General features: G+C 34.7%; 1 protein-coding gene across 11 annotated transcripts in view; it reads left to right on the plus strand.

Moving 5' to 3' along the window:
- Positions 1-19,742, plus strand: part of LOC145263767 (coiled-coil domain-containing protein AGAP005037-like) — a 758,348-nt gene that overhangs the window by 737,016 nt on the left and 1,590 nt on the right. For 10 of the 11 annotated variants that reach the window (XM_080120809.1, XM_080120810.1, XM_080120811.1 and 7 more), the window contains one exon: positions 13,674-13,980. In XM_080120809.1, coding sequence (XP_079976935.1) covers positions 13,674-13,980 — 307 coding nt within the window. Of the gene's footprint in view, positions 1-13,673; positions 13,981-19,742 lie in introns of those variants that run through there. The other variant, XM_080120819.1, reaches the window with a different exon arrangement.

Genomic DNA, 19,742 nt, shown 5'->3' on the forward strand with positions numbered 1-19,742 from the left:
TGAGAGGATGTCCTGGTGACTGGGCAAACCTAGGTCTCCTTATCACTCACTCAGCTTGCATCCAGAGAGCCAATTCCAACTTCAAACTGTATAGCCAAAGCAGATGCTGCAACGCATCAGACTAGATGCAGAATGCCATTGTCTTGTTAGACAGAAGGTTGTTGTCAATTAATAAATAATATATTTAGGTGCTATTTTTTTTTATTTCATCTATAATATAAATCTAACCTGTTTAAATGTATGTATCTATGTTTGTATGTCTGTCTAAAAGTTTCGACAGAGGCAACGAATTTTCATGAGATCAGTATCGTTTTTCTATAATATAAATTTCACCTGTCTGTTAAATATATGTATTTATGTTTGTATGTCTGTTTAAAAGTTTCGACAGAGGCAACGAATTTTCATGAGATCAGTATCGTTTTGAAGCTCGACCCTTCGAATGGCAAATATTGAAAAATTGGCTAAAAATATTAATTCCTTTACCCTCAACTGGGCAGTTTTCTACAAGGAAGGGTCGCTTTTTTTGCCGATATTTTCGAAAGTCATCCCCTCTTTTCGATTGACTAGCCTTCATTTAAACGTTCGCCACTTCTGATTTGGCAATGGACGCAACAGCAAAGACGTCAGTTTTTTGTTTTTTTCACGTTCTTTTCCTCCTTTGTGTTACGGGTTCGAGCCTGCTTGCCTACTAGAATTTTTTGTGTTTGGTTTAACACACACCTTCAATCACCCGGGCAAAGCCAGGCACCCAGATTAGTATAATAAGAAAGGAAGTGATTTAAACTTTTTGTTTAGCTGAGACGTGAAAAGGAATTAACAAGGAAAACTGTTTATTGTTTCGTGGCCCATATTACCCTGGTGAATAACTTGGTAACTGTGACGTTTTGTTTGCTTTATTAAACTGAAAAGTGGACACTAATAATGTTATTTTTTAATTGTTTGCGAACATTATTCACTTGAATGAAATATAACATAATGTTTTCATGTATTACTTGTATTGATCGGACTATTGCTCTCATCTTGAGTTTCTCCTGTCTTTTACAAGATGGCGACTAACATGCCTGATGAAAGTCAAAGGCTACATTGACAGAAACATTGCACCAAGAGCACTCAAAATGAGAACAATAATCCAATGAAAACAAGTAATATAAACAATCAGACCTCATCTCAAAAATGCAGAACTGTTATGTTTTCATGTTTATATAAATGTTGAGAAAAAAGTCGCTCGAGTTTCATAAAGACTATTTTTAACATGTCTGGCAATATTTTGTGTCTAATAAAACGAAATAGACAATCACACAGCAAATAAAAAAAACATACAAAATAGTTACAAAGTTAATTATGTTAATCACAGGTGAAGTATGTGAATATCATCTGTCGTGTTTGTTAATTTATTCAAGCATTCTGAAGAATAATTAAAAGATGTGCAGAAACTAGTCTGTCAAAAAGAAAACATAGATTGTAAGAGAAACCAACAAGAGTTGTCTGCTCTTCAATGAAACGTGCATAAAAGAGAAAATGCTGCCCAAATAACACACACACACACACACACACACACACACACACACACACACACACACACACACACACATATATATATATATATATATATATATATATATATATATATATATATATATATATATATATTAGTGTTGGGACAATTAATTGGAGGCAAAATCGAAAAAATCTGAACTTTTTGGAATCAGAAAAATTTGTGCCTATTTTCCGATGCCAAAAACGATTCCCTTAATTATCTTTTTTATGTAATTTTGGTTAAAAAAATCTTCCACTGCTTGTAATAATAATAAAATAATAAATATTTATTAATTTTAACTTCCATTAAAACCAAAATCTACAAATCACCCATCATCCCTAAAAGTGTGTTTTTATGTTTGAGAAAATATATATGCATTTAAGATGGGTTTTTACAGTAACCGTAGCAGAATAACCATTTTATAGTTAAATATTTAAAGATTTATAAAGAATCGGAATTAGTAATTGTATCGGAATTGGAAATTTAGTCCAGAATCGGTAAAATATTGGAATCGTCCCATGACATATATATATGTATATATATTATTTCATGTGTATAATATTATGAGGTGATACTATAGATAGATTTTCAATATTTACTTCAACAGGGCTTAATACACCAGTACAGCTTAGTAGTAATAATAGTATGAAAATATATCTATGACAAGTAAGCTACACATAGGCATCTATGTTTCAGCCCCACAGAAAATCATCAGGCTAAGGTGAATATCTCTAGAGATAGAGATTAAACATAGACGCCTCTGTGTAGCTTTATTGCCACAGGTATATTTTTATATTACTAATATATATATATATATATATATATATATATATATATATATATATATATGATGATTGCAACGTCTTGTCAGACGAGTTCCACTCCCTCAGACATTTAAAATCCATGAGCCCAAATGTCCGAGGGAGTATCTATAGAAATATGATGTTACAGAGTCTTAGCTTTGTACGACAGCTAAGTCTCTCTCTCGGTTCAAAATGTTGAGATCCAGCAACAAGCAAGAGCACGATAGCCAGCAACAAATTAAACTGCAGACCAGCTTAATGCGGGTACTGGTCTTCCGCTTTATGGTTTTTTAAATCAGAGATTTGCTTCTCCTAGAAAGGTTGCCTTCACCACGGCTTACGGGAGCCCTCTCTACCCCAATACACATATACACACACACAAATATACATATATATATATATATATATATATATATATATATATATACTTACTTCATTTAATCCCATAAATTAATATACGAAGATATAATTTTATGTGTAAATTTTCAGTATTTACTTCAACAGTGTTCAATACATAGGCAGATAAGCCTGATAAATTCTCACAAGAATGAAATGCGGAATATTCTGTGTAGCTTGATTGCTATATATATTTTCATACTTTACTATGTATATATATATATATATATATATATATATATATATATATATATATATATATTAAAAAAACTTTTTTTAAATAATTATAGTAGTAATAATATTAATAATATATATATATATATATATATATATATATATATATATATATATATATATATATATATATATACTTAGCAGATTAGAACAAGAGTCTAAAGAGCACAAAGTATATTTGAATGTATTAGTAAATTCATAAATACAATTAAAATAAAAGAAAAGAAAACAGTGCTCGTTGTAATGTAGATATATAATAAGCTCGATAGGCATATATATCCTAGAGCTATTTTAATATTAAGTAAAATGATTGATAATTTATAATTAAAATTAAAAATTAAAAATCAGTTTCATAATGAAGAACAAACGAAATCAATAAATTGTACGATCGTTTCGGAAACAATGTTTTTATTGTGATAGGCAATAAGTCTTGGACAATAATTTTATCATATAGTTTTAAAAAAAAAAAGTCTCCTCATCAGCAAAATCATCGTCAATGCATTCATTGGGATGGTAAATTACCAACCCCAATGATTGCATTGACGATGATACGTACGACTTTAAGAAGGTGAACCATTAAAAGATGCATCTGCCTTACTTAAAAAATGCTTGGTTTATTTTTGGTGTCTTTTGAAGAAGAAGAAAAAACACTCAATATTTTTGCTGATGAGGAGACGTTGTTTCAAAAAACTATATGATAAAATTATTGTCCAAGACTCATTATCTATTACAATAAAAACATCATTTCCGAAACGATCGTACAATTTACTGACTTTATATGAAACCGATTTTTAATTTTAATTATAAATAATCAATCATTTTACTTACATATATATATATATATTAAGAGCAAATAGTTAATAAGACATATTAAAAACTCTTTTTTTTTATTTTATATATATATATATATATATATATATATATATATATATATATATATATATATATGAGCAAATAGTTAATAAAACATGTTAAAAACACTTTTTTATTATATATATATATATATATATATATATATATATATATATATATATAATTTGTTTAATGGGTTCTAATCTATTTATAATTAATGATTCCCATATTGTATTACATTTAAAATTATGGGGGTTTAATTATGCAGAAAAAAATTGTTAGTTTAAAGGGAGATAACTGCTACTACTGATTATTTTAACAATTTTCATTTTTCCAAACTTCTAACAAAATGTGCATCATTTACTTTTTAACACACTACAAATGTTACATTCTTTCGTTTTTGCTTGTTTTTTTTTTATTGCATGAAAAAAAAACCAACTTTTTTTTCTTGTTTTTTTTTATAAAAAAGTATAAACCATTTTTTTTTAATCATTTTTTTCCTGGTTTTATTTAACTAGTATTTATTACATTTTAAAACTAATGTTATTTTACATAAAATTTATTTTAAAATAATTTTATTTTACTTATTAAAGTGTATTTTATCTTTCTGAACAGGTAAAGATTTGCCAGCTTTTGGTTGAAAACATTTATGAGAAAAACGCTTTCTAAATTGATTCAATTGTTGGAATCATTTTATATCATGACTGCTTCTTTTTTAACATTTTAACTATTAACTTGTTTTTTTTGGTTATTTGAACTGATGTTAATGAGTATGAGTACAAACATAACCAAGTGTATTTTCATCGTTACAATTATGCTGTAATGAAAGGAATGACCATAGACTAGTGAGATGACGGTGGTTCAGTGGTTAAACGACACAGACTGGCGACCTGAGCGTCCCAAGTTCGAATTCTGTTCATTCCACAAAAATCACTTTCACTTAAGATGTTGGCAACCTTCACATGGTTCCTCCTGTAAGTACTGACGAGAAATACTTTGGGGAAACCAATGCCAACAATAATACTAGCGGGAGGTAGGAGAGGTGCCCTGCTTTGCCCGGTCGTAAAATACGCTTAAATATGATATTTAAATTTGTCCAGATTTCGTATATATTATTATAGAGTCGTGATTTCAAATATAGAAAAGAAGTATTTGGGTGCCATCAGCTAGACTCGAAACCGATTGCCAAAAAGAAAGTCTGCGCGTTCAATTTAGCTTAAATTTGTGGTTTTTGAAAAAATGACAAGTGCGGACTTTCTTTTTGGCACCAATGTACATACATACATTCACATCAACAGGCATCTCTTACATACATATACATATATATATATATAGAGAGAGAGAGAGAGAGAGAGAGAGAGACTAGCAGGGGCACCCTGTGTTGCCTGATCATAAAAAAAAATTATGACAGCGGTGGAGGGGACGCTGCCCAGTTGTAACATCCACTTAAATTTGATAAATTGTGACAATGGGGGCGGGAGAAGGGGTTGCTCGGTCGTTAAAAAAATTAAGTGGACTTGGGTGCCATCAGCCAAAAACAAAACCAAAAGCAAAACTTTGTAAGCAAAAAAAAAAAAAAACATAAAAAGAAATGCCATGTTCTGGGAGCAAACTCGCATAACTTAAGCTAGTAAGCAAATGCATAATCGATGGGACCACAAGGACACAGATGTTATAACATCGTAAATTTAGCTTTTTAAAATGATAGAACTAAATGACCATTCACGCATGCATGGCTGGCAAACAGTGTCAAAAGCAAGGTTTTTATCTGATTCCCCCACCTTCAAGCAAAATATTTTTTCCAATTTTTTGATATTATGTGTCCTGAGAGATCGTCCTTTCTAACGGTGCCATGTTCATGCCTGTTTGATGCAGTTGACAAAAGTTTTTAGCAGACATACAAACACACACACACACACACACACACACACACACACACACAGTCAACTGAGGTTTATATATAGACTAGCATGGCTACCCGGCATTGCCCGGGTGAAAAAAGCTGGTATACTAAGGATATTGAGCAACCCCCACCTCTAAAAAAAATGAATTCTTACAATCAAAATAGCAGTAAGTGCCTGTGAGAGCATAAAAAAAAATAATTAGCCGCAGTAAGCAGACTTGAACCTGGGAAAATAAGATGAAAAAAGCTAACACACCAACTGCCACGGCCACAATGACATGATGTCACAACGGGTTGAAATAACGTTTTTTAAACGTACATTATGTTGACACAAAAAGTGACCCCCTCCTTGCAAAAAACGGCCCACTTCACCCAGAAATAATTAATCGTTTTGGCCAATTTTTACATCTTTTTCATCCGAGAGTTTAATTTTTCTAAGGATACCAATTTTGTCACGATCTTTCGCATCTGTCAAAAGTTTTGGTGGACATACAAACATGCACACACGCGCGCGCGCACACACACACACACACACACACTAACATATATATTCCCTTTTATATAATAGACTAGCGGGGGTGCCCGGTGTTGCCCAGGTGCATGGAGGTGTGTGTGTTGGCTGGTAGATCAAAACAAAATGGAAATTAAAGAATAAGGGAAGTAATAATCCTGTTTAAATATTATAAAATAAAAAAAACGACGTTTAACTTAAAAAAATCGGAAAAACAAAAAAAAAAAAACCCAGTGAACATGATGAAAACAAAACAACGCGGGGGGTGCCCGGCATTGCCCAGGTAAAAAGAAAAAAAAGTTTTGGGAGGGAAGTAGGTTCGAACCCGAAGCCTTGAGGTTTATAATCTGATCATATAGCATGACGCTACGAAGGCAGGGACTTGAGAACAGCTGAAAATAAACGTTTAAAAACGTAGGTGGTTGAACGGCAACGTATGGTTTTCTAGGTCAAACATCACGCCATAGTAGTAGTAGAGAAAATGAATTCATTTCAGCGAATTTTGTCACATAAAACTTGCTGAAATAAAAGATACAAACGACGTTGTTTCGTAAATTGTTAATATTATAATGTAAGCAGTATATAAAATGTTCTAAGACATAGTCCCCCCCCGGACAGCTCCCCCCTCCCCGCAAGCCTTTGCAGGACATACACAAAAAATGCACACACACACACACACACACACACACACACACACACACACACACACACACACACACATTAATACATATTTTGCCTTTTATATATATAGACAAGAGGGGAGTGCCCGGCGTTGCCTGGGTGTTTGGAGGAAAAAAAAAAGTGTTAGTAGGCAGTCAGGCTTGAACCTGTAATTTGAAATTGGAAAAAAAGTGAAAGAAAAGCTGAGATCTTACCACTATGCTACGAGGCGAGAGGAAGTGAAAAGCGTTCAAATTTAACGATTAAAAATTTGACTTGCAGAAATGTATTCACGCAGACACAGAAACGAAGGTTGGCTGCAGGCCAGTTTCTGCGGTATTTTGCTTCCCCACGATGTTGGGGAAAACCAGCTTCCCTCCCAAGGAGGAGGAGCTCTCCAAATAAATAGCAATTATTTGATACGAAGGGTTTTCCCCCTACATTGATCAAAGCTGATTGCCTTCAAGACGTCTCGGCCATGAAGGCCAGGCGAGTCGATTTTCTTTGATTAATTTCGCTTTATTTATATGAAAAAGACCAACAAACATGTGAAAGGACGGAATAGAGGGAATTTTATAAAAGTAGATCAAAATGAATATAGATACGACGTCTGTTCGCAAATCGTACATATTATGATCTAGGGAGCATATAAAAAGTTCTAAAAAATAGTAATGTGGTCGAGAGAGCCTCAACCGAAAGAAGCCTTTCTTGGACATACAAAAACGTGCGCGTCCATTTTGCTTTTTATATATATACTAGCAGGGGTACCCGGCGTTGCCCGGGTGTTTGGATGTGTGTGTGCTGTTAAATAAAAAAGAAGGGGGGGGTAAAAGTTGGTATGATCGAACCCAAAGCCCTGAGGCGAAGTTTGAAAATAAAATGTGAAAAAAACATGAACCGTTCGGCCAGCCAGAATGAGTTACTGAAAGATGTTTGAATTTATTTAAGTAAGAACCAAATTGACAGATGCCCGCACAGAAGTCGTCAAGCATTACAACAACGACGACGTAAGCAATAGCTATTCAGCAAATGAGGTCAATGACCAGGTTTGTTTGTTATAAGCGAAGTAAAAAAAGAAAACATAAAAATGAACGTTAAAACTTAAGCGGGGGGGGAGATAATCAAAACATTGAGAAAAAAACACAAAAAAAAACTAACATACGGCAAACGAACGATGTTAAATGTAAAAATCGAAAAAACAAAAAGGAAAACAGGAAAACGAACACATAAAAATGGCTTAAATAAGCCTGTTTCGATATCAAAATTTAAAAAATCGGTAGGTACCCGGGTGTTTTTGGGTGTGTCATCGGGGGTGGATAAGCGAAGTAAAAAACACCCAGAAAAACGAACGTTACGTGAAAAATGGCTTAAATAACACTGGTTCAATATTTAAATTTAAAAAATCGAAAAGTAAAAGACATCTCACACCACGATTCGAACCCAAAATGTTTAGATAATGAACCAACTTGCTAACCAACTGAGCTAACGCGACGTACATGGAATTCAGTCAGTTCTTCAACTATTTAAAGTAAATCAGGTCATGACGTCATCTGACGCGTGTGTAGAACCAGTCGTCGTCACTAGGGGACCGTTTTTGTTGACCCCCCCGCCTGTTGAAAATTGTCGATTTCGGGGATGAAAAAATTAACGTTTTTGGACAATTTTTCGATATTTTTGGGGTGAAGGATAGGGCTTCAATATGATACCGAGTTTGTGAATTTTCGTTGTGTCTGTCGAAAGTTTTTAGTGGACACACAAACAAACATACATACATACACAAATTTTCGCTTTTATATATATAGATATAGATTTTCAAACTCTTGTACTCATTAACATTTATTAAAATGTGTATTTGCTGAATATTTCTCCTCATAAACCTGTTCAGAATGAACCCTTTATCCCAAATGTTCTTTCCAAGAAGCCAATATATAAAATTGTTAACATGTCTAAAGTTTAATTTTTTTTTTATAACAACAAAGTTTAATAATAATAATAATAATAATAATAATAATAATAATAATAAGCTAATTTTTTTTAATCAATTCTTTTAACAGTGAAGCATTGTCTACTTTTTGTTTTGGTTTATCTATTTTATGGCATATCAACCTTTTTTTTGAAATGCTGAAACACTATATATATATATATATGTTGTCAACAATCTATTGTACACGATTATTGCAGTGTCACAGTTCTGAATTTTTTAGATGAGGTATGAATGTTTGTATTATTTAGATTAATCACACAATTGTTCTCATCTTGAGTGTTATCTGCACAACGTCTCGATCCATATAACCTCCAACCTTCGTCAAATGTAAAAGTCGCCATGTTTTGGCAGGAAAAATAAAGGGGGGTAGCTCTGTACTCTAAGGTTTTGAATTTTTGGATCTAGTTGGAAGTAAGTTTACACGAATTATAAAGATAATTTGATTGTCAGAGAACCTTAGAGGTATAATTTCTACCTTATTATGATTAGATTTTTAATTAAATCCAACAAACAATTGTAAGTTCTTATAAACAATATTTACGAAACTAAGAGGTTGCTGGTTTCAGTATGGTTAATCGCATGTTATCCATTTTTTTAACCAGATGTAGCTTAAAATTTTTTTTTATATGTTATCATTATGACTAATAGGAGATAGAAAAAGTTGTCTTTTTTCCCTCTCCTTTCTTCCTCCTTTTTTCCCTTCTTCCTTTCCTCCCCCTTTTTTTTACCTCTTTCCTTTCCTCCCCCTTTTCTCTTGCTTTCCCCCCTTTTTTATTTCCTATGAATCTGGGAATAAAGTCACCATTTTAGTGTCTTTAACAATTATCACAGAAACTTGTATAAAACTACAGAATGAATGGAACACAATATCGAAATCATGAACAGTCTTATAGTTAACGGCTGATAAATACAGGGTGGAACGATAAAAGTGTCGTCCTCAAACAAACAACACTACAACTTTATTTTAAAAAAAAATCAATTTTTGATTATGCAGTAGAGCTGACACCAATTCAATGTAACCGCTTTCAGTCTCAATCACCGTCTGGAATATGCCTTTTCAACAAGTGCTGGCAGGAGCTTGGCGAATATTCGGCAGATGGTGGAAATCAGGCTGGCTTTGGTATTGTAAGAAGTCTTGTTGGTAATGTTCTTGAATATACGAAGTAGTTCAGCGGGCTCAGGTCGGGGAGGAGGGGGCTGTGAGAGAAGGGTACAAAGTCGCAGCACTCCTTCTGAAGCCAGGCCTGGATTTCTTTGGACATTTGGTCATACGTTGTAGGCGGCTACATTGAATAGAAGTCAGCTCTACAACATAAGTTACAAAATTTCAGCCAGATCGGCCCAATAGTTTCTAAATAAAAGTGGAACAAACAGACAGACAGACAAAAAAACATAATATAGAAAAGGTTCACTAAATAAAAGATATAAGGTGAACAGAGTAATTTAGCAGTCACTATACTGAGCTTGCGAGTCATTTAAGATCTTTTAGGACAAATAGATGATTTAATTCTCTTTTTATAGTTAGTAATAGATGTCAATCAGAATAATTTTGTTGTTAGCATTAATTTCCTTTATTCTATTAAAAATTAGGTACTCACAAAAAGGACCACATGAAGATTGCCGTCAATTTTTATATATAAAAGATAGTATGTGTATTTTAGTATTCTAATTTGTAATAAGATGATTCTAAAATTTTGTCCAATACAATTATTGAATATGTTAATTTCTGATTTCGATACAATTACTGATTCTGATTCTTTTAAAATCTCTAGCAAGTTATGTGAAATATCTTTAGTTCTTGTTCTTTTCACAGAACAAATAGACGAGTCCATTCACCATTTTTAGGTAGTAATAGATGTCCTTCAGTGTTGGAGAGACAGACGGACACTGCAAAATTCACATCTCAAAAGCATGAGCCACATTGGATGGACTGCGTTCAGCATGGACTTCGGGGCTAACTAATAAACTGAAAAGGCAGTTCTTTAGAGCAATGGTATAGTCTGTCCTTGTTTATGGTTCTACAGCCTGGACACTCACCAAAAGAATGGAAAGAAAACTAGATGGCATATGCACCCGTACGCTACGAATAACATTTAATATATCTTGGCAAAATCATCCCATGAAGCAGCAACTTTATGGTAACCTACCTGCCATATCTAATACCATCAGGGAAAGACACCTGTGATTTGCCGGTCACTGTCTGAGAAGCAAGCATGAATTGGTGAGTGATGTATTGCTATGGACTCCACGACTCTGACGCGTAAGCAAAAGACGACCTAGATTCACGTACATCCAGCAAATAGCACACGACGCCAACAGTGAACCTGAAGATCTGAGGCAGCTGATGGAAGACAGGGAACTTTGGAGAGGAAGAATCACATTGGTCCGGGCAAGGAGCCCGTCATGATGATGATGATGATGATGGATAGATGTCAATCATAATAATTTTTGTTGTTGGCATTGGTTTCTCCTATTCTAGTTAAAATTAGGTACTCATGGGACAAAACCACATGAAGGTTGCCGTCATTTATATGTCATTATACATATTTGTACCGTGGAATTGATGAGATAATTTTAGAATTTTACCTGTTTCCGATACAGTTATCGAATATGTTTTTAATTTCTGATTCCGATACAATTACTGATTCCAATTCTTTTAAAATCTCTAAATATTTATCTATAGAGTTGTTAACTTTTGGATTATCATAAAAAAAAAAAAAAATAAATAAAAACATGCAATATGTGCCTATATTTTTTGAAAACGTAAAATATACTTGTGGGTGGTGATCTATAGGTTTTAGTTTGACCGGTGGTTTAAAATCGATTAATATTTCTCATTCATTATTATTATCAGCAATAGAAAATTTAGTTTTAAACAAAAATGAATAATTCATTTATTTATTGCGGACTATTATCCTCATCTTTTAGTTCTTATTTCACAATGTTTCGGCCAACTATTCCTCTGGCCATCGTCAGGTGGTAGCTGCGACGGGATAGGAACTCCGAATCTCCTAACTGCATTCTCAGCAATTACTGCCTTCCATAGTTGTTTTTCGTCTCATCATGTTTTGGCCAACTAAGATTCTGGCCGGCTTTGGGTAGGATTGAAACCACTATATTTGGACATGTGGAACTCATCTGACGAAGGCCAGAGGGATAGTTGGACGAAACATCCTGAAACAACAACTAAAAGATGAGAATAATAGTCCGCAATAAATAAATTTTTTTTTTTTGCTCAGGAATCACCACTTATTAAGGCCCAGAGGCCACTCGAGGATAAGGCTTAATGGATATACATTAGTCAATGTGATTATAGTGTAGTAAACATAAGTAGTGGAAATTTTAGGGGGGGCGGTTCATCAAGAACTTGTTTACGTTGGACTTGAAGACAATCAGGTTGTAGTCAGCTGGAAAGCAGGCAAACGGAAGAGAATTCCTCAGGCGTGCAGTTCTAAGAAAGAAGCTTTTTTCATGGAATCTACATTTAGGTTTAGGCACAGATAAAGAGTGTGGGAAATTATTGATAGTGGTTTTGGCTAGACGAGTGTTTTTCGTGAAAGTTTGGCGAGCGGGGGAGCATAGATTGAAGCTCAGATGACTCATCTCAATAAACATTCCAATTAGTTAAACAAAAATGAATTAAAAAAAAAAACAATTAAAAAGAATCGTTTTTTGGTCATCAGGAAATAAGCACATATTTTTCCGAGTCTGATACCCTTCAGGATTCCGATTTTTCCAATTCTCGATTCTGATTGATCATCCCAACACTAATTTTAACACAGCATGATGCATGGTCAGCACAGGTATCCATTTTATCTTTGAGCTGAGAGCTTTGCCAGGTACTGTTTGAATGGTTCGATTTCTATTGTGTATTGTTTGTTTACAAGGAAATCACCACTTATCAAAGCCCAAAAGCCATTCAAGGATAAGAGTTAATGAATGTAAGATGGTAGTGGAATAATTGTTAATGGTGTAGATTGGGTAGAATGTGGATTATTTTAAGGGGACGGTGGACAAGAACTTGTTTACATTGGACTTGAACGCTACCATATTGCAGCCGGCTAGGAAGCAGACCAGTGGAACAGTATTCAACAGGCGGGCAATTCTAGGAAAGAAGCTTTGTTCATGGAATCTGTGTTTAGATTAAGGCACAAATTGAGAGTGGAGGGGGGAATTATTGATAGTGGTTGTAGCTAATCGAGTGTTTTTTTGTGAAAGTCCGGCAAGGAGCTACTCTGATTAGAGGCCAGATTTCCAGGGAGGGTGGGCATCCTAAATGGGAAGTTGTTCAGCAAGATGTTTGTTCACATTACGTTTAAATTTACACGGGTTGATATATTGGGGAAGAAACAATGATTAGAGGCATTTTCAAATACAGGCCATTTGAGGAAAGATTCAATTAGAATAGAAATATTTCTGCCAGCCTCTACAGTTTTGCTGCTAGTCAGATTAGTCAGGGGCATTTATGTTGAAGGCATACAGAGGCAGAAAGTTCGTCAGAGCACATTTGGTGGAAGTGATTTTGATTTTAACTTGCGTATTTGGATTTGTCTAACCTAATTATTGAGACGAATGTGTTTGGCTGAATACTCAAGAATTTTCTGCTAGATTTATTGGATTTGAATGTGGAACTAGATCATCTTTGCAATCTACCTCTGTGGAAAGGGTTGATATGCTGTAAAACATAATAAAAATGTTTAGAAATAATAATATAAGATAATAATCAATAAATATTGGACAAGAGTAAAAATGTGACAATAAATATCATTTTTTTTTTTTTGTATATTTTCCAGGTTAGCTTTAGTCCAGGAACGCAGTCCATCCTTGACTCCAGCCAAAACAACTCCAAGGGTCCTAACAACAGCTTTGCATCAGTCGCCGTCACCGCTGTGGCCAAGCCATCGCCAGGAGGCAGTAGCCAGCAGTGACCAGTGCAAACAGGAGCAAGCCAGCACCGGTCAGCTTGCTCCCGGCCTGGAACAGCACATTCAAGCCACCCACAAGTTGCTGCCAACCAATGGGATGCCCCCTAATGGTGACAGCGGCAATGCTGGTGGTGGCGGCGATGAGACATCCCTCTCCAACTCTACCAGTGATAGTGTGAGTACATTGTTTTTGTTGTTTCATTTGATTATCTTCTGATTAAAAAAAAAACAAAAAAATACCCATCGCCCATGAGTTTTGTATTATCTGAATTCTTCAGACTCCTGTTCTCATCTTTCATGTTATCTTCACAATGTTTTCTGTCGACGCAACCTTCAACCTTCTTCAGTTGTATCTGAGTTTGTTTTCAGTCCATAGCGATTTGAAAAAGTGGCAAAAAGTAAAATCTACAAGTTCTCTATCTATATAAGAGCCAGGTACGTCCAAGGATGGAGTACTGTTGCCACATCTGGGCAGGAGCTGTTAGAAAGGACTTGTCCTGCCTTGATAGAGTTCAAAATAGACTTCGTAGCCTCATAGGAGATGTCCTTTTCTCTTCTCTGCAACCTCTTTCTCACAGAAGAGATGTTGTGAGTTTGTCTCTGTTTTATCGTTATTTTTATGGCAAGTGCTTGACTGACCTTCAATGTATGCCCCCCCCCCCTCGCCAAACTTTCACAAGAAACACTCGTCTAGCTGAAAACACTATCAATAATTCCCCCCACTCTTTATCTGTGCCTAAACCTAAACGTAGATTCCATGAAAAAAGCTTCTTTCCTAGAACTGCACGCCTGTGGAACTGTTTTCCGTTTTCCTGCTTTCCAGCTGACTACAATCTGATTGTCTTTAAGTCCAACATAAACAAGTTCTTGATGAGCCGATCCACTTAAGTTCACAAATTTATTGAATGTCCATTACTAACAATTATTATATTGTTCAATTGACTACTGTACACTCTCAACCCTTATCTTCGAATGGTCTTTGGGCCTCGATAAGTGGTGATGCCTATGTAAGAAAAAAAAAAAAAGTAATCGACCTGTATCATTTTTTTTGGTGTTTTAAGTAGTTTTAAAAACTTTTTATTAGATTTCAAATATTAACTTTCTTTAAAAGCCATAAAGAGACTTTTCCACATGTCTGAATACCATATATATTAAATTTCAAGTCTGTAGATTAAAAAATCGTTGAGTATATAGGTTGAGATTTGTTCTCTCCCACATGCACACACATATTCTTACTTTTATAGCTATACTAGAAGATGTATCTGGCATTGCCCGGTATTAAACATGACATTCAATTCTTAAAAAAAAAATTTTTTTTCAAGAAATTGGTACATGATCATGCAAGTATTATATTTTTTCTAAACTGTTCACTTCTTGTAAGTAAAAAAAAAATTACTCAAACTGTTATAAAATATTTCATAAATATTTTCTTAAATGATTAAAATAATTTTTTTTTCTGATACTTTCGGTGGAAAAATTAAGTCTGAACGGATTATGAAAATTATCAAAATAAAATAAATAAATAAACTGGTATTATAGATTATTCATTCACAGCATAATCACGTTGACACACCGGTTCCTGTCAGATGACCGAACTTAAGCAACTTTGAGCCTGGTTATTACTAAAATGGGTGACCAATTTGGGAATATCAGGCGCTGTATGTAGGAGGACATCAATACCTCCCTGTAAAAGTTGCTATAACCTAACGTCGTCATCTTCCCTAACGGGGATGTACATGCGACTGGGGACTGCTTGTAAATTTCATACTCCCATAGAATTTCCTCCTTTAGAGGAAGCCGGTTAAATCCAAATAGGTTTAATGCCGTTTCACACACACACAAGCAATGAACTGAGAACCAATAATCAGAAAGAATTATCAGATTTGTGAATGATATTGTCCTATGAAATGGCTATATTCGTTTCAAATAGCTAAGTGATATTGGCTACAGTATTTTACGGAGTAATAATCTAGTAGGTCACCTTACTGTATGGGTGTTTGTGGCAAGAGTTGGTATATCCTTAGTGTGAGGTTTTCAGCGTTTCTCCCAGGTGGCACTATCAGTTGACCCTTTAGGCTGTGATCATAGCGTAGTATCTGTTAACTGTGGTAAGCGGGGTCAAGGGTCATAACATTACAGATGTACTCATATTCATTACGTCAACAGAAAAGTGAGAAAGGAAAAGGTAACTTCTGCTTGACTTCTACCCCCAGAAGCGTGTCACTCACAAATTAATTTTACCTAGTACTTTGTCCGTTATGCCACAGATTTTTGGCAAAATAAAATTCAGTTGTAAGTGATACTCTTCAGGAGGTTGAAAGTTCAATTCTCAGTGCGGGCAATACGAAGAATACAACTGCAAAGTACTGAAGACTTCTACCTAATCACGGCAGATGGAACGAGAGCATGTTACTCTTGTGGATCAAATTATCAAGTTAATATACATTTCGATATGTCATTGTGCGTACTGTGTGATACTATGTGATAGTGACCCATGAGTCACTAAGTGCTGAGGGGGGGAACAATAGATAGGAAGAGTCATGCAAATGTACAATGAAATAGGAAATAGTAAACATTGAATCTGTAGGTATTTTTAGATCGAGTCTTTTAGATTTGACAATGACAATAAAAGCCTACAGAACAGATTACAAGGAAAAGGCAGCTTCCAGGTGGGTGGGGGTGAAGAACAGTGAGTTGACATTGAGCTGCTGATTGCAACAGGCAATCACCACATTCTTCAGCACATCCAGGTACATTTGGTGTTGACTTTCAAGCCAATTTCAAAGATATTAGATGGCACACCAAAGACCATAACCGTGGCTGATACAGGGCTTAACAGAGTTGAGAGGGAAAAGATAACAAAGTATCAAGGACTTATGTATGATATGAAACGAAATTGGAAATTAAAAGACGTTTCAATTATACCAGTCATCATAGGAGCAACTGGGCTTATGAAAAAAAACTTTAAAAAGTACATAGCAAGCATACCCGGTGAACCAAGTGCAAGTGAAATACAAACGATTGCACTGAAAGGGACGGCTAGAATCCTGAAAAGATCTCTTGGTTGGACTCACTAAAATAGGGGTAAATGTCAGACATCTGGTTGGATGTCCCATCCCCTAGAAGAAAAAGTTTAAGAAAAATGAAAAAAAAAAAAAAAGTGGCTGGAAACTTTGTTGAGCCGTGCCCTCAAGCATTGAACTGTTTGGATTTGCATTTTGAGGGTGCTGGCAATGGTTCTGTTGTCATAATTTGCTCTTGAGATTTGTACACAACTGGCCAACTAGTAGATAGTCTGTAGCACAAAAAAAGAAAACCTATTTTCATCAAACAGAAATGGAATCATGTCATCTTTTCTATGGCAACGATTTCATTGTTCCATCCTGTATATATCTTACAAAAGCAACTAATCTTCTTCTATTATATAAAGGGCAGTCGTCTGTTTGTGTATATGTTTGTATGTGTGTTTGTATGCTTCGCTAAAATTTAAAAAATATAAAACCGACCACCATCAAGTAGAGATTGTCTGAAAGGGCAATATTTCGGGAGTATAACATCTAAAAAAAATTTTTGTAGTAGAAATGTCAGGTAAAATCGTACCTTTAGCGCTGCTATCTGTTTTGTGCATATGTAAGATGCCTTTTCTTGCATTAAAATATCTTAATTTGTAACATTTTTACATTGCTGTAGGATTTGACATAATTGATCAGATTACAGACTGACGACACTATTTTTTTAAATTGGTGTCGCCCGGGATTATCTTATTTTATTTTTTACTAGCGGGGGTACCCGGCGTTGCCCGAGTGTTTGTTTCCGGGACGGGGGGAGTTTTAAAAAATGTTATGGTAGGTAAGTAGGAAGGATCAAACCCGGAGTCATGAGTAAAAGTAGGAAAATAAAGTGTGAAAAAAAAAAAAAAAAAAAAACATCTGCAACGTTAACGTTCGGCCACCAAGAAAAGTCCATTCCAGTTGTTTAGGAAAAAAAAAAAAACGACTACGGTAGGTCGGCGCGAACGTGAAAATATAATGTGAATTGTCCAGCACGCTAACCACTACGCCACAGAGCACTGCAGCTTAGTTTATTGATTTTAAATAACTTCACATGAAAGAACTACGAAGCCAAACCGGTGTTCTCTTCTCAACTGTTCCTTGTGAACGATCCCCAAACGGTGTTAAGTGGTGGCAGGGGGAGGAGGAATTTATTAGAGAGAAAATATTTTACCACTTCCATTGATCTTAACCGATTTTGGCCGTGACTTCTCAGCAGAAAAATTATAGAAATCTAAGATTATCGAGGAATTTGAGAAATAATAAGCCTATAACACACCTCAGATATTGTTCTGCCGTTTGTGTATATTATATTCGCATGAAATATCTTGATTTTTAATCCTATTAAGGTCAAAATCCGACGGGAAAAAATGAGTTCATTTTATTTATATAGAGAAGAGATTACATAACATTTTATTTTTTGTTTGGGCAAGACTTAGTCAAAGTTACGCAAAAGTTAGGTAAATCAGAAATACTGTTTAAAATTCATAACGATTTAATGCTTTGTTAATTAGCCTTCATTAATTAACTTTCGTACTCCATGTGTAACAAAACTACGTATTTACTTGCCTCCCCACGAGGGCAGTTAGACAGCTTGTCTGTTTGAAAGAGGAATAATTTTGCATTGTTTTCTTCAATTAATTTGGAATATAGGGTCTTTTTTTTTTTTTAGTTTTGTTTGATTCTCCGCACATAACAAACCCTTGTATTATTTACTTGGCTCCCCACGGGGGCAGTTTGAAAAATACAAACAAAACATTAGAGACCATTTTCTTTTTAATTGGCAGTTGAGTTAGCTGAGGGTTTATTTTTAAATCCAATTACTATTGGATAAATGAATAGTAAGCAAATCACAAACAACTTTTAAAAATCATAACGACTTAAAACTTTTTTAAGAAGGGTATTGTCTGTGTGTATGTTCAGTTAAAGAGGAATAGGATTATCAGAGGAGAAATATAACATTGTTCGGGAACCAACACGTTGTATGCCTCAGTCACAAAATGAACAAGAATAGAAAAGAACTTTCACTCGCTTTTTCTTTGTAACAACATTTAGCTCCTCATTTTTATGGCTGTTATGTCACCCACATAATCGTCTTCTCTCGTATGATCTCAAACGTTATTCATGCCTCTCACAAGATCTTGGGCGTTCTTTCGTTCCGTGCTCCACATCTCTCACGTGATTGTTCTCTCTCTTTTTTATAGTGTTTTTTTTTTTTTTAGCCAGTGACGTCATTTTGCATACTTTTGCATAGCTGTCCACACTATGTGAGAGAAAGAGGAGGTTGGGGAGAGAGAGGGAAAAAACGGGAGGAAGAGATAGGTAGAGAGAGACAGAAGTTTGGATTCTTGAGTTGGAAGCCATGCTTAGTTTCAGAACAGTATCTGTAATTATCCTAAAATTTTCACTTGCCATAATTCGAATTTGGATTCTGATCCATCGAAATAAAGTCTCATGCCAGGTGCATAACCTTTTGAGTTGGAAGTCATGTTTAGTTTCAGAACAGTTTCCGATGGTTAGTTGGTCTATACAAATCCTGGAGATGACTGGTTCTCAGTAGACAGTTGTTTTGTACAGGTTTCGGACTTTTATAATTTTATAGCCAAAGAACAAAAGATTCTTCCTGTGTTGACACGAATAAAGCATATGCACGGTTGTTAAATAGATTTAATTTTTATATAGCAAGTCTGGTTTCTGATTGGTTGGTAGCAGAATATGAATTAATTTGATTTGTCAGTTCCTAGCAGCATCGTTTATAAATAGAATCTCCCAACTGTGAGGGACCATACCCCATTATGAATCAAAAATATTACAATGCCATGCTAGTTGTAAAAAAATATTAGTCCAGTAAAATTTAATAATTCTGTTTATATATTAATCATATGTT

The sequence above is a fragment of the Euprymna scolopes genome, chromosome 39 (genome assembly GCF_053919585.1).
Source record: "Euprymna scolopes isolate OS-2025 chromosome 39, ASM5391958v1, whole genome shotgun sequence".
NCBI classification, from domain to species: domain Eukaryota; kingdom Metazoa; phylum Mollusca; class Cephalopoda; order Sepiida; family Sepiolidae; genus Euprymna; species Euprymna scolopes.